The following is a 16,759-nucleotide window of genomic DNA, read 5'->3' as shown; positions in this document are numbered from 1 at the left end:
TCAACACAAAGTGTCAGCCTGTCCTCTGCTAGGATGGCTGTGGAGAAACTGTTTACAGAAAAATTAGGAACACTGGACTCATCCGTCTCCATAATTTCAAATCTACTCTTAAACCTCCAGGTGGGAACTTGGGGAGTGTTTCATTAGATGTGTCAGGAACGTCTGATGTGGAGCTTGTCTAAATGTTTCCCTTATTCTCACATTTAATTAAAGATTTTAGCATTTCTTACACTAAAGCGATAATTAAAATCTGTCATGCAGAGACACCTCACTGACAGCATCACAGCCCTCATCTCACAGTCCGCGATTAAATGGAAATCAGGAGCCAGACAGCAGTGAATGAGCAGCAATAAAGGCTAGTCTTGAGATAACAGAAAAGGATCTAAAGTATTGAACGCATCACCCCCATTCTCACATCTCATAGGATTTACTGTAAAGTGGAACAGTGTGTGTATTCTCTGGGCGAATATGGCAACCAAGTTGTGCACATCAATGTCCCACAACAGTGTGTGAACAATTTTATTTGGTCACAGAGGGGAGGGGAAGGTGGCAATAGGTGCGTTGAAGAGGGTTGTTTTAAGGTGGGACTTACAAAGCACACAAAGAAGGGGTGTGATGGAGAGGTAGAGGCCAGGAGCTCCAGAAGTTTGGGGTGTAGAATCTGAAGCTTTGGCCTGAAGCTTTGAAGCTATGGATGAGCAGCAAGCCCAAGTTAGCGGAGCAGAGGGGATGAGCAGTGGAGTGGGGTAGGAGGAGATCAGACCGATAAGGAGATACATGGTTGGAAAGTTGGGAAAGACAGGCTCAGACGTGGAAGATCCTTGGTAACCCAATAAAAGGACAAAGGAGTTCAACACCTTCTGCAGAGAGCAGGTGAGAAAATGGACCAAAATTTTTCGGGCAAAGGCTAATAAAAAAATACTGATATCATTACTAGTAAATGGTAATGCCAGGAATGTCAAAGGTGTTGTGTGTCAGTCTGTTGTTCAGCTTTTCTCTCCATCCCTCAATTAGGATGTGTGAAGCAAAAAATATACAAAAAATGGGCAGCATCAGAAGCAGAGGCTTGGAATATATCTCAAAGGTTTCAATCATTCATTTATAAACAAATATTAATAATTATTTGGTCACTCACTCACTGCATTGGCTGTATGTGGGCCATTGCTGCGCACAAATTGGCTGCCACGGTGCCTAAAAAATTCACAGTCACTACACTTTACTCCGCTTTGTAGTAAATCCTCTAAAGTGATTCCTCAGTTCAGTTCTTTATCTGTTCCCCTTAACTGGGGAAGGTTAAGATGGTGCAGTGGTTGCTCAGGTAACCAGTTTTGGAGATGTGCATCAGCAGAGTATGGGAGAAACACTACCTTCTTTCTTACTATCCCCCTCCCCCACCAGCAATCTGGCCATGGTACTTCTGTTTCTCTTCCTTACAATCATATGAGTTCTTATAACTATAACACAGTCTCATAAGATTCTAGTAAGGTTATCCACCCATTAAATAACCTGTCGTGCTGTGCAATGTGAACGCCTTAGCACCTTTTTGAAGGTCTTTCTTTAATGGTAGTCTGATAATGGAAAGCAGGACACCTCTGTAGTAAGATCAAGTCAGCACAGGCTCAATGGCGTCCTCCTTTTTCTAGGTTACTGTCGTCCTAATAGGCCATTTTGTTTGTCCAGCCTGTAGGCTTGGAAACAGCAGAGCATAGTGACCAGGACAGCAGCAAACCTTTGCTACATTGAAACAAACCTGAATTATACCTGCAACAAGGAACCCCTCCCTTCATTATTCTTACAACACTCCTGAACAAAGAAAGCATTGAACTAGAGGACACAAATGTTAATATAACAGGCCTGAAGCAAGACTAGCGATTAGAAGAATTCTGCTTCCCAAACCCCCCCAACCACCAGCACAGATTGGTCATAGTCATACAGGCGGGCAGACTTTCAGCACAGGAGGTTATGCGGAATATACTCCCAGCAAAATCAATTAATAGTGCGTTGATTAACTTGTTTTTGATAAAAGGAACTGGATGAGACCTGATTGAAGGTTGTAGAATAATTGAGTGAGACAGTCACATGCTCCAAGGGACGCTGCAGCTTCTGTGCTGCTGGGACCTTGTGTGGAGAGCAACCAGTCACTGATGAAGTGTGTAGGCTGTAGATTAGATTAATCTCCAGGAGGTTTCCCTCAAATATCTGGAGGTTGGGAAATTGAGAGAAGTCTTGCATAATGTAAATAGGTTGGGTGGTGCCAATGATAAGGCATACTGTACACTGTCCATAGTGAGGGAGGGAGGACAACTAACAGCCTCTCCTTCCATGCTTTGCCAGCCACTGTTTTGTAGTATTATGGCCCCAAAAATAGGACCTTCTAACTCTGGTTGCACTAAGCTTTCCAGGAGTTTTCACCATGAGGGGCACAGATCATTAAACCACAAATCAGAACAACATTTAAAAGGGAATTAGATAAATATTTGAAGCAGAACAATATCATAGGGAACAGCAGAGCCATTAGAATAGATGCCTCCAGTTTACACTCCATGGGTCGATTGGCCTTCTCCACACTGCAGTTTCTGTGATTCTAGGTTGCTACATGCACTAGGACCTTTTAGTAAACAGACTGTGATGTAACTATTCACGGATCTCTTTCTGTTCAATAATGATTGCTTCCAACTAAAGAGAAGTATGGTTCAATCATCTAATAATGATAAAACAGTTTAATGTGGCAAAGTATCTACCCCTCCTCGCTCCCTCCCTTCCCTCCCCTCACCCTGACCATTTCCCCCCTGCTCGGGTCCCGACCCAACTGTCCAGCTCCTTGGGACGTCCTCCCGACGTGAAAGGCGCTCTATAAATAAAATCTTGTTGTTGTTGTTGTGGTTCATTCGGATTTAAGAATGCCAAGTCAGACAGCATTCCAGATGGACAAACATTTAGTGGGGTTCATGAGCAAAAGGATCTGGGTTTTCAGTTCATAGATCTTTAAAAAGTAGTGCAGAATGTTATCAAAAAGGCTATTGCAATGTTGGATTTTATCACATGGAGGCTGGAATACAAGAGTCAGGAAGTGATGTTACAGCTGTATAAAACATTGGGTCAGGCCCCATTTGGAGTATTGTGGGTACCAAACCTTAGGAAAGATATATTAGCCTTACCGTGTGCAGTAGATTACTAGAATTATTACAGATGTCAAGGATCTAAATTATGAGGAAATAATGGAAAAGCTTGATTTTTATTCTCTTGAGTTCAGGAGCTAGAGGGGTGATCTGGTTGAGGTGTATATAAAATCATAAGGAGATTTGACAGGCTGAATAGTGAGCATCTGTTTCCTCTAGCAGGAGAATTGAGGCCTGGAGGTCATAGTCTTAAACTTGAGGCTAAACAGTTTAGAAGTGAAATAAGGAAGCATTTTTTCACGCAGCAGGTGGTGGGAGTGTGGAATTTACTCCCCCAGAAGGCAGTACAGGCAGAGTCAGTTAAAGAATTTAAAAGGCAAATCGATATACGCTTGACAGACAAGAGGTATCAAGGGATATGGAGAGAGGGCAGGAGGTGGAATTTCGATCTTTGAAAGTGGTGGGACAGGCTTAATGGTCTGAATGGCATACTCCTGTTCCTACATTCCTAATATGGAGGAAGAATGCGGTATGTGTTGTGCTATTTATCACATTGCATTTAATCACATTTCCATCCTCCCTCCCCTTCATAGTGTCTAAGCCATTTGTCAGACAGTGAGGTGTTAAGACTATCTCAGGGCCTCAGATGTTGTTCAGACTCAACCTTAACTCCCATAGATAATGTTATTGACTATCGATGGAATGGTAGCCTTGTTTCACAGCACTTGTCATATGCAATACTAAGCATACTGCTCGAGCATTTACAGTACCATCAATTTTATATTTTTACATAAAACTAAACTTAGCATGCAAATCCAGAACTATACGGACACAGGATAAACACCTGAAACAATGTCTTGTTTATAGCAGGAGACAAAGGTACAGCCCAAATCAATACCATGTTTGTTGTTTCCTGTGCTGTCATGTTTAAGGATTACAGTTCAATGATAATTCTTTTTGGTCACTGGAATGTTACTCTCAGAAGGAATGACACAATCTATAATAAGTTCAGATAATTTGCAGTATCTTCAATAACATTTTGAAGAATTAGTTTTTTGAGAACTTTTTGATCTGTTAACTCTTTATGGACTAAAGTGATTTAAAATTATACATAGTAATCCTCGCATTTGATAGAAAATAATAATAGCATTTGATATAGAACCTTTCACATCAGGAGGACATCTCAAAGTGCTTCACAGGATTTACTATAAATTGGAATGACTGCATTTTGTAAGCAAATCAGTTAATACAGTTTGGTGCAAATTGAATAAGTTGTTTTAAAAAAGAAAAACTGATTAAAACTTAAGTATTGCAATACTAGATAATATTAAAACATAACGGACCACATTTAGGTATTGCTAGTTTCACCATTGTGAAGACTCCGACTTTGATCGGTGACGGAGAGACCTGGCTGACATCAGTAGATACCAGTGTTAAGATTTATTGAGGTCAGGTATTAATCACCTTATGGGACTGAACCGGATCAGATTATAAAAGCATAACCACTGACTAAGATTGGGTGAAGGTGTTGGGAGGTGGATTGTAGGAAGTGTATTTGGAGTGAACCAGAATTAAGCAACTAGGAATACATTCACAGTGCAGTGTACTTATTAATTCTTTGTGGAATCATAACATGGAGTCAGAAAGTGACAAATCTTGAATATGTCAACAACAGGTATCAGCCTGGCTCAGTGACTCTCACCTCTGAGTCAAAAGGTTGTGGGTTCAAGCCCCACATTAAACATGGATGAGACGTTAAACCAAGGTCCAGTCTTCCTGTTTAGGTGGATGTTAAAGATCCCACGGAATTATTTGAAAAGAAAAGGGAGTTTCTCCAGGAGTCTTGGCCAAAAGTACTCCAAATAAAATTGGTCACTCCTTCCATGCCTGTTTGTGGGATATTATTGTGCACAATTGGGCTGCCACGTTCACTTACACAGTCACTCACTTTACACTAAATCCCGTAAAACACTTTGGGACATCCTCCCGATGTGAAAGGCATTATAACAAATGGAAGGATTAGTATTAATTTCAAGGCAACTGTGAGAAAACTAGTTTAGCCGTAAAATGAGTACTGCAAATAAACTTAAAATGGGTATGCGAAGGTCATAAGGAACTCTTTCTCAAGCTCACAGGGATATGAGGATCAATGAGGCAAGTGGTGCATGTGATATGGAATGGAATTTAATCAATGTGGATCAGGAGTATAACTTGCACAGCTGTTGAAAGGCATTCAATCAAGGAAAATTGATGTGTATTTAAAAGGGTATTTCAAGGATATGCTGTAGCCAAAAATCTAAGGGAAAAAATGTAAGTCCAACAAAAGCCAATTTTATAATAATAATCTTGCTTTTAAATAAAGTGCCTTATCACGTCTTTGAGACATCTCAAAGACATCTCAAAGTGCTTCATAGGACACAGTAAAGTGATTGGCTGTGTATTTTGTGGGTGAAATGATTTTCTTATATGTAGTAGGAGATGACGCACAGCATGTCATGGAAAACTGAAGCATTACAAGGCTCATCAGGAGAGGGGTGGGAAAGGTTTGTCCCAAATGAGATTAAGAGCATGAAATACACAAGTGACAAAAACATAATTGAATCCATTTGACAAGAAGAATTTACCTTGTGAGCTTGAAAGCTGCCAGGACTGGTTGGGGAGGAGCTGGACGATTTGGTGGATTTGGGTGTAGACAACTGGCTGCTTGGAGTTCCATTAACTGCACACAGGAAACATGTTAGTTTAACAGTGATGTGTATAAAAACACCTTCAAGCACACAACATCAGGACATTTACTGATGAAGCTGATACCATTTGCAAATTGGTGACTTCACATTCCCAGATTCCATTAACCACCATATGCTTATTCCTAATCGGAAACTCACAATTCAATCAGTTTCGCACTATGCCCCAATTTTCTTCCCCCAACCATCCCCTCCTCACAGATTTCACAATATCTCTAACCAGATTTAATTTGAAGTCTATAAACTGAAAGCAACACTGCGGGGAGGAAATTGCAGTGTCTGATGTGTTAACTGTCGCTAGTGATAGTTATCATATTGTTGATGAATGTGGTCCAACAGAATGTGACTAGGATTGCTAGAGCTTAGTCACAAGATCATAAGATTGGTTTCAATGAAGGCCTTTCAGCCCACCAGATCGCATTTAACAACAACAAGATTTCATTTATAGAGCGCCTTTCACGTCCGGAGGATGTCCCAAGGCGCTGGACAGTTGGGTCAGGACCCGAGCAGGGGGGACATGGTCAGGGTGAGGGGAGGGAAGGGAGGGAGCGAGGAGGGGGTAAAGAGTCGAGAGGGGAGCTGAAGGCACGGTCAAAGAGAAAGGTCTTGAGACCGGCCTTGAAGGAGGAAAGGGAGAAAGCAAGGCAAAGGCACTGGGGAATGGAGTTCCAGAGCCTAGGGGCTGAGAGGCTGAAGGCCCGGCCACCGATGGTAGGGCGGTTGGGGTGGGGGATGTGGAGCAGACCGGAGCCAGAGGAACGGAGGGTACGGGCAGGTAGGTAGGGGGATAGTAGGTCGGAGAGGTAGGAGGGAGCAAGGCCGTGAATGGCCTTGTAGGTGAGGATGAGGATCTTGAATTCGATCCTCTGGGGGATGGGAAGCCAGTGGAGGCGAGCGAGGGTGGGAGTGATGTGGTCGCGAAGCCTGGTGCGGGACAGTACACGAGCTGCAGAGTTATGAATGACCTGCAGCTTGTGGAGGGAGGTGCCGGGAAGGCCGGCGAGGAGAGAGTTCCCATAGTCCAGCCTTGAGGTGATAAGGGCGTGGACCAGAGTTTCAGCAGCGTGAGGGGTGAGGTAGTGCCGTAGTCTGGCGATGTTTCAGAGGTGATGGAAGGCGGTGCCAGTTGTGAAAGAAAGGAAGAAAGGACAGCTCATTCTTCCATAATACCTACCCTACCGTCTTTCCATAATAGCTTTTTAAATGAATCCAGTGCCCTGGCCCCAATCTTTGGCCTGGCAACCTATTTCAGTAAACAGATTGACTTTTAGATGCTTCTCATGCAGCTTCTGTTAACCCTGCAAGTCAAAACTCTTGCCTATAGAGTGGTCCTAGCTGGACAAGCAGCGGGAAAGCTTGCCAGGCAGTGCTTTCAATGGCAAGCTACATGGTTTTGGCTGGTTATTCTACAGCAGTACCCCAACATCCACTCTGGTATGAGCATTGGCTCTTGCCAATTTGCGGCTAATGTTTTCTAGTACTGGGTAAGCAGCATGCGTCCATCCGGGGAAGGAGAACACATTCCACTCCAAACACTGGAGTTTCCATGTGTAGGTGGGATGCTTAAAATTCTCAGTTTGGTTTGGATACTCTTAAGCATAGTAATGGGTCTGCACATGTGTCAGATACCCAGCTGAACAAAAAAAAAACAGAATGACTGGAGAACCTGGCTCCATTACGCTTTTGCTAAGACCAACTGAATACTACTGTACATGGATTATGTCGGTGTGCATTTGGGTGTGCCAATCTTTCAGTTGGTGTCTGGTGACAAAAAATACTTCACAGGCTGGCCGTCTGAATCAGGCCATCTAATCCCAAGAAACATAGATGCTGGCCATGAAAACCTCTTCCTTTAAAAGGCCTTCACAGCACTGGAGAAACCTTTAAATTTTAAATTACTGTATGAAACAGCAGGTACAATACTCTTGTACCAATGTTTCCTAGGTTGTGGAGGCAAGAAGGCAGCTGAGTGAAAATATCCAGCAGAGAAAGCCCTGCATTATTGTTAGCGATCTATGCATGTTAGAACCCGTATAATCTCCTTCAATCAATTCATTGTACCATGGTTTGGTACAGAGTGCTAGCATGGATGTGTAATCCCACACTTTATTATTTAGCATTTTAACTTTGCAGGAATTATTATCTCTCATAAGAACCAAATGTCCAGAGTCAGAAAGCTCTAGAGGGCTCAGGGTTCAAACTCACTCTCTGATTAAAGGAGAATTTTCAGGGAACTGAGAGACTTTCCAGAGGAAATAAGCCAAATGATTAATGATGTTTTCCGACAACACAATGATGCGTTTCTAGAAGATTAATGTGTCATTGCATGGTAAGAGTGTAGTTTGAATTGCATTGAGGATAAAGTCCCGCACTTGGGGGTCCTGTGAGAGCTCAAAAAGATCAATAAACCATAGAATTTTACAGTAAAGAAGGTCATTCTGCCTATCGTGCCTACACCAGCACTATGAAAGAGCTATTCCATGTCCTAAAAACATAATAATAATCCTTGCATTTGATACAGCACCTTATCCCGTCATTGAGATGTCTCAAAGAGCTTCACAGAATAAGCGGTAAAGTGAATTGACTGTACATTTTGTGGGCGAAAGCGGCAGCCAATTGGCAGTCAGTGTCCTCCAAAAATCGTGCATTGAGTGACTAAATTATTATTATTTTTAAAGGATTATAACCTCCAGAAAGCAATCCACCAATCGACAATTGGTTCCTACTTACTTCAAGGTAAACAGAGGAATAAAGAAACTTTCCTAAGGTTTTGCTCTACCCGGGAATCGAACCCAAGTTCTCTCGCGTGTGAGGCTAGTGCTCTACCGAATACACTACAGGACTTCACAATAAATAAACCACTGTGTGCCAAAAGAAAACGCTCACCTAACATTTCCCTCGGTTTATTTGTCAATGATTTTAAATTTGTATCCTCATTAATCAATGGAACTAGTTTCTCCTTATTTACCTTACCAAAACGACTCATGATTTTGAGGACCTCCTTTGAGTCTCCTCTCACATTTCTCTGCTGTAGTGAAATCAGTCTGTTTCTTAAGAGATGGCAGATGTTTTAAACAGATTTTTTTTGCATCAGTTTGACAACTGCGGTCAAATTCCAGATCCAGTCGTTTGGGCTTGGGAATTACTTTAACACAAGAAGCTATCATTAGAGCATGTGCTGTGAAAAACATCAACGTGCACTGTTGGATCTTCAAGAATATGCGATAGGAAATAGGAGAGTCTCTGGATAATATGTTTTAGAACTCGACAGCAGAAGGTTGAGCGACAGCATGTTCTATCCTGTTATTTAATCCGTTAGCGAGACACGAAGCTGGGAATTATAGATCATCAGTTGGTCAGACATCTATGATGGGGGAATTGCTTGAGAGCTTATATAGGTTTTGATGCCACTACTGGGACTGCAAGAACAAAGTATCCTGAGTTAAGCCATGAGGAAACGGGTGAGGCGTGGGTTTGGCTTCGGCTATAAGACAGGAAAGGTGTGTCGTGGCAGCATTCCTGCAGGTCGACACTGATGCACATCCAGTTACCAGCAGTGTTGGTTATTTACCAGTCCTTTACGAACCCCACATTTTAGATCCCTCTGTACGATCTGGAAGCTTGTTGGTGATTAGAGAACCAATGCCAATCCGTAGGAGCAATGCAATGCGGAAATTTGAAAGCTTGGAGTGAGGGGAGGGCCAAGAGTCTAATTCTTGAACAGTCCTCATAACCCACAATAAACTTTCATTTACCCTCATGATCTCCTTTTAAAAAAAAAGTCCCCTATAATATCTCATCATCAATCCTGACGGGCCCACCTTACACTTGTCCCAATAGCACAGACTGCATTGATTATGTGTCCATCTCAGGCCATGGATATTCCTGTTACACCTCGTCCTGTAACATTTCCTGACTACATATTTATTCAGGTTTTTAATCACACTGAAGCTGATTGATTAGCATTAAGTGCTTTGTTAGGGAATCAGACCCCACTGTGCACTACCCTCCGGTGCCTCTGGTGAAAGATTCCCCCAATCTCAGTGGAGGCTTAACCTTCCTTGCAGCATTGGAGCCAAATCCTTCCACCTCGTTCCCTCCCTCTGCTTTCAAAACCACCTAAAAACCTATTTGTTTGCCTGCTCCTTCAGACACCTCCTCCCTATCCCCCTTATAATTTCACTCATCTTCGACATCTGCCGCCTGCATTTTTCAACTGTGTAGTGGTTTATATATATCACAAGTTACAATTTTCACTTCTTGTAAATTCTAAAAATAACAAATCTTACATTTGATTTGCCTTATCACATTGCCAAAATGTCTCAAGGAACATCACAAGATTTACTGTGAAGTGTAGTGACTGTCTACACGTTACCAATATGCAATTTGCAATTGGCTGCTTTTGAACTATGTATGTAGATATTTCACCAGTTATGTAGGTAGATATTTCAATAGATATTTCATACTGCAAATTGCTTTCCAGGTATAAAAGTAATTTATAATAATACTCATTACGTTTTATATAGCGCCTTTCATTTCAGGCAACCATCAGAAAGCTATTTCTCTAACGTGAAGTAACTGTATTTTGTAGAAATATGAACTACTAAGAATATTACACTGGGGCTTATGCACAATGATAGCAGGGGAAGAAAAACTGAATGTCTGATATTGAGAGCCCAACCACCCTCCCCACACCTGGTGAGCCACACACTAGCTGATGCACCAAGGGGAAATTTGGGCCCTGTTTGCAAATGGTATTAGTTCACAAGGACTCGCCTGATCATCCTCAACCAAGTGTCAGATGGGATTGTATGAAAAGTGGGGCTCACCTGGAGATTTGACTGGAGAATAAGCTGTGGAATAGTAACCTCCTCTTTTAACTGCACTCATTCAGTTAACACACAAGTAGAAGGAGAAAACATTAAGGAGAGATGTTACCACACAGTCGCAAATAGAACAGAATATCAAGTCCAAACGTAAGGAAGGGTTACAACAGTGGTTACAGTTAAACACAAACAACTGTAGTAACAGTAAGAGACAACATTTAACTGAGCCACAAGGAGACTATACTGTAAGGAAAATAAATACATCGATAATTCACAGATATATATTCACACAGAGGGCAACTCATGTCTTAGCTCAGAATATTTGTGGTTTTGGATGCCACTATTTTCTGAAGTGGAGCCAAGTCATTTGGAGAAACAGGCATGAAACAAAATACTTCATGATAGTCAGTCTGTGTGTGTGTCTGTGTGTGTGTGGGTACAGCACAAAATCAAGCTTTGGTTTCTGTTCAAAGACCTACAGGAATGGCTCTTTACATACATCAGTGACATTTTTCTATGAATAATAATAGTAATCCCTGCATTTGACATAGCGCCTGTAAAGGCAAATTGACTGTAAAGTGAATTGACTGTATATTTTGTGGGCGGAAGTGCAGAATGGAAGAATATATTGTAGTGTACTGGCAAAGCGAATGCTGGATGTATCTCACTTGTGTGAGGGATGCAGCCAGTCCATTAATGTGTGAGCTACAATGGTCTCAAAGGCAAAACACCTTTGACAGAAACACCTTTTCTCAAACTAGAGAAATAAGATGTATTACTGACCCTGAATCGTTTATGTGACGCTAAGGTGCGAAAACAAGTTGTCCGACTGATAAAATCTGAATAGATGCTTGGAAAAACTTTCAGAAGTATTTGAAACAATAACGTGAACAGGAGGTGAAGAGTCAGGAATAAATTCTGAGACACAAAGAAAAGTCAGAGTAATACATGAGGAAGAGAACAGTGTTAGCACAGACACAGAGGGGCATGTCTCTCCCTGCAGGCTTGTTCACATACACACAGAGTATTTACAGTTGGTTAAAAGGGGCCCTTCACTTTTCTGGTGTGTGTTTCTTTAGCCTCTATTTGGCAATCTGTACCTGATGCAGGAGACTTGCTTCGCCGTGAAAGCCCAGGGCTCTTTGATCCTGAATTCCGTGATGTAGAAGCAGAACGCGTGTAGGATGATTTCATCACACGGCACTCTGAAACCACAAAGAATAATCCTAATAATGTTCATAATAATCCTTCCAGTTGATATTCCACCTAGAACGTCAAGACATCTCACAGGCAATTGCTATCAAGTGTAGTGACTGTGTACTTGTAGACCACTTGGTCGACCATTTTGCACACATAAACAGCCATGAAGTGAATGACCAATTGATCTCCCCCAGTGAAGTCTCAGTCTACACTAGAAGCTCAAAGTGATGATGTGAGGCTTAATCCCATAACCTTCAAACCAGGATTAATTTTATTTTCGCACAAGATTATTTTTTTAAATTGAGAATTCCATTCAGGTCTAAACATGTTATAGTATTTTATTGTTATGTCAATAAAATACTATAATACCTGGATGTTATTTTCCTAGCATTTCAGAACATGCAACATTTTGGCAGATTCTTAAATTCTGTCTTAATTTTGAAGCTTCATTTAAAATTCAACACCCTTGTACTCACATTCAAATTCCTCTACGATTCTTCCCCATCAAACTTCCTTGATCATCTTCAACCTACCAATCTGATTACTCCCTTTGCTCAGTAAACACTGGTCTGCTTCATGACCCATCCACCTCACCATTGGGGGTGCACTTTTAGCCATTCTGATACTGCTTACTGGAACTCTATCCTGGATTCCCTTTGACTCCCTCCCTCCCCTTGTTCACAGTCCATCTCAAGATGTACCTCTGAGTGCTTTCAGTCATGTTTCCCCTGCCTGTCCTCCTGACGTGAAAGGTGCTATGTAAATGTAAATTGTATTATATTGCATAAGCTGATTGAAACCTGGTGGAATTCCTCCAGGTAGACTGCTGATGATTACAATAGCACAATGTTTTATTTAAAGCATCACATTATAATGCTGGGAAAACAGAATCGCAAGCCTGTCGTTACAGATCACTGATGTTCGTGGTAGGAATAATTAGATCTGATATATGACTAGATCAGCTAAGGAAAAATGAGCTTATTGAATTAATCTATTAAATATTATTGGTTTGTACCCAGCCTTTGCCAGAACAAATTCCTCATTGGAAGATCTTCACTGTTGCACTTTATCATGCGTCGCTGGACAGCATTAAAACAATTCAACCAAAGTGTCTCAGAGCATTTGAACTGCAGCAATGATGAGTCCTGCATGCCTGGCTTTTGCTCCCTTCAGAAGAGAAGTCAGCCATTTAATGCAACCTCTTTGACACTCAGTTGATGCATCGCATGGAAAAACCATCATCTGCGGCAGCAGGAGACCCAGCATTAGTCTAATATGAACAGTCAGCACCACATTGTTTATACTGAATAATGCAGTGGGTACACATCCACACCACAGGCATTGTTTGAACTGAAAGAGTTATCAAACAGATCATTGGAAGCCCATCTCTCTCTTTCAGATGCTGATTGACCTGCTGTGGATTTTCTGTTTTAAATTTAATTTCCCAACGTCTGCCGGCTTCTCTTTATTCCCAGAAGCCCAAGCAGACACTGCGTAAAGTGGGGAATAATTTAAAATAAAAGATATCGAAATTTGCATAGCTACAGGGCATAACAACTCTGACTTGATGATAAAAATAAACACTTGTAATATTAGGCCATTGACCTGTGACTGTCACAAAGAGCTCTTCATAATTCTCCCTTCCACTAATCCCTTTTAAGATCATCATTGAACAGCCTTTCTCTAATTACTGGTGCTAGCTACACTGGCTATTTAAGTGATGGGGCTTTTTTAAAAATATTTTTAATAAATACCGCAAGGTCTGCAAATCCAATCTAAATAAACTATTCAAACAGTGGCAATTGTGTCTATCCGGGAGAGACACAAATGATTTCAATTCCATGCGTTATAAAATAGAGTTACAATATCATTTGGGTCAATAAAGATAATACGATGAGAGTCAATTAGAAATTTTCTACAAAATCATTCCTGGAGCTTAGCAGGGCTTAAACCAAGCAATTTCATTACAGTTAGAAAGACAATTAATGACCCTTCAAATGCAACCAAATGGAAAATGTCCTCGCTTTTGTTAGTGGTTTCTTTGTACAAGAGAGCAGCTATCAGATGCTGCTGCAAAATGAGCCACAGAGCCTCACCATTGTTGTCCAGCACAAAGTCATCCTGGGCATAGCGATATTTCTCTGGGCCGCAAGCAACAAAGACATCATCGTCCCCAAAAAAGTCCTGCAGACAGATGATCTGAAAGAGAAGGCAATCTTTACTAACTGGTTGCTGCACCGACATTCACAATATTTATTAAAATGACGATCAATGCATTGAATATTACAATTTATCATATTGTCTCAAAGTATCTCACAGGATTTACTATCGAGGATAGTGACTTTGTATTGGTAGGCAAACTCAGCTCAGCTAATTTGCGCACAGCAATATCCCACAAACAATCATCAAGTAAATAACCATTTTGGAGGGGATGGGGGCGGATTGTTGACCAGGACACCAGGAGACGCTCCCTTCTCTTTTTGAATAGTGCTACGTTTAAAGTCTCGATTCAACATCTCATCCGAAGGACAGCACCTTTGACAATGCAGCACAACTCTAGCACTGGACTGTCTGCCTAGATTGTGAAGTCAAAGTTGTGACATGGGTTTTGTACCCATAACCTTTTGACTCAGAGGCGAGAGCGCTGCCAACTGAGCCAGACTGACATAAAATAACACAGCCATAGTAATTTAATTGTGTGATTTGATATTCTCTCCAATTCTCCTTTATCCTGAAAGAGTTTGGCTCTTTTACTTACTATTGCAGTATAGTGCCAGTGCCTAGCTCAAGAGGGAACCTTAACAGTGAAGCGGAAGGGTGAGTCCTAGTGAAGTGAGTGTCCCAGTCAAGACTGACACTTAAATGCATTGGCAGAAGGTGAAAGACCTAGTAGTTCTGATGTTTTGCTTTGCCTGATTAAATTGCAACAGGTACTTTGTTTATCTCATTATGTAGGTGTTACTTGCCTGTAGGTGAAGCTGCCCGTGTGCATCAATAATAAAGGACACAGGATCCATTAACAACCTTTCAATAAAAGAATGTCTGGCTAGGGAGGACTGATTCTGCACCATGACTGTAAAGTTGAGGATATTTTTCATGTGAAATGTCAGGAAGCTCCTGAGACTATTGCTGTACACTTGATGGTTGCTGCAAGTGACATTTTCCTTTCTATAACATAACATACAGTAACAAATGTGGGCCCGAATATCTGTTTTTTCTGAAGCCTTCAAATGCAAAATGTTTCTTTGAATGAAGAGGACATTTGTGACATATAGAGATTGTTTCTGCAATAGGGATGAAACTGGATGGTCTTTGAAGTCCAGATCTCTCAGATCCAGCAGACTGGACAGCCAGTCGCATGTTACTGTTGGTATAATGATAAAAAAAATCCTTGCTTTGATATAGCGCTTTTCACGTCTTTGAGATGTCTCAAAGCGTTTCACAGAATATACTATAAAGTGAATTGACTGTATATTTGTGGGCGAAACACTGCAGCCAATTGCACACAGCAGTGTCCCAAAAACAGTCATGGATTGAGTGACCAAATTCTTATTGTGTTTTTTTTCTTGAGGGATTATTATCAGGCGTGTGGAGTAAGGAAACTTACCCAAGGTTTCACGCTGCCGGGAATCAAACCCAGATCACTCGCTTGGAAGGCAAGTGCTCTAACCACTGAGCTACAGGACTCCATAGATTGTATTCCTAAGAATACATTTCATCGGATGACTTGTGACAGCACCTCAGCATAACACACAAGACTTCTCTTGCTATACACAATATTGCCTATTGTAACCTTGCTTACTGTAATGCTGTTTATTGAATTAATGCGAAACTCTATATCTTTTTGCCTCAATAATTAAATGAGCTGTTCAACATAGACTACGAGTGACTTTGTTCCCGGGTTCCTGACTTTATACTTTGGCTAAACAGAATAAGCTGGTCTATTGTGGCTACATCTTATTGACAGGAGAAGCAGAGTGGTTATACTCTGGCTGACTCTGGGTTGAAGCAGAGTGCTTGAAGCCAACACCATGTACATCACCAGGTAAGATCACGCTCTTCAAGTAAAATCACAAGCCTGGTTACATTGAACGTACAGAATAATATCTTTACATTTGATATAGCACCTTTCATGTTAGGAAGACACCTCAAAACACTTCATAGGATTTTACTGTAAAATGTAGTGACTGTCTGTGTGCAATTACATTTTTTTGCTAGCATTACAGCCCACTTGGAGAGTACAGTCTCCCTTTACTATAATCTAGGATTGATGGCTTTTGAGTGGAAAGCTTATTTTCTAATTAACTTGCTTCATTCTTGCGGGGAGTGAAAGCTCTGCAAGAGCTGAAGTTGTGGCTTGTATATGCAGGGATGAAATTTGCAGTGCTTCGACGCATTAATTTTCACATCAAATGCATTTATGAAAGGCTGCAAATTTCACCCCATAGTAAATGAAAGTGTAAAAGCCATTGACAATGGCAAGATTGACACCACTCCTTTCCATCTCCCATTCTCAGACGTTGCCCTGTAGCTTCCCTGACACCAGGAAGCTGCTTTACTGTCAGTCACAATGTAACAATAAGCAGAGTGTGATGAAGACTTGTATTCGAATATAATAATAATAATCTTTGCATTTGGTATAGTGCCTTTCACGTCAGAAGGATGTCCCAAAGCACTTCACAAGACATACTGTGGTGGAATGGCTATGCATTTGTTGGCGAAAACAGCAGGGAAATTGCACAAAGCAATGTCCCACAAACAGCCTTGAAGTGAATAATTAATTTCATTTTGGAAGACTGTTGGCTAGGACACCCAAAGAAACTTCCTTCTCTTTTCGAAAAGTCCCATGGGATCTTTGACGTCCACATAA

At 41.3% G+C, this 16,759-nt stretch overlaps 1 protein-coding gene across 5 annotated transcripts in view; it reads right to left on the bottom strand.

The window, feature by feature from the left end:
* The window catches only part of dclk2a (doublecortin-like kinase 2a), a 114,010-nt gene that overhangs the window by 33,709 nt on the left and 63,542 nt on the right, over positions 1 to 16,759 (bottom strand). For 4 of the 5 annotated variants that reach the window (XR_488642.1, XM_007904023.2, XM_007904025.2 and 1 more), the window contains exons 3-6: positions 13,986 to 14,088; positions 11,790 to 11,894; positions 10,693 to 10,743; positions 5,744 to 5,838 (exon numbers count right to left, since the gene is read on the bottom strand). Coding sequence is in view for 4 of the 5 variants with exons in the window: in XM_007904023.2 (XP_007902214.1) it covers positions 5,744 to 5,838; positions 10,693 to 10,743; positions 11,790 to 11,894; positions 13,986 to 14,088 (354 nt within the window). In the remaining variant the exon portion in view is untranslated. The remainder of the gene's footprint in view (positions 1 to 5,743; positions 5,839 to 10,692; positions 10,744 to 11,789; positions 11,895 to 13,985; positions 14,089 to 16,759) is intronic. The other variant, XM_007904024.2, reaches the window with a different exon arrangement.

The sequence above is a fragment of the Callorhinchus milii genome, unplaced genomic scaffold, assembly GCF_018977255.1.
Source record: "Callorhinchus milii isolate IMCB2004 unplaced genomic scaffold, IMCB_Cmil_1.0 Scaffold1, whole genome shotgun sequence".
Lineage (NCBI taxonomy): Eukaryota > Metazoa > Chordata > Chondrichthyes > Chimaeriformes > Callorhinchidae > Callorhinchus > Callorhinchus milii.
This window is presented reverse-complemented; position numbering and strand designations above follow the sequence as displayed.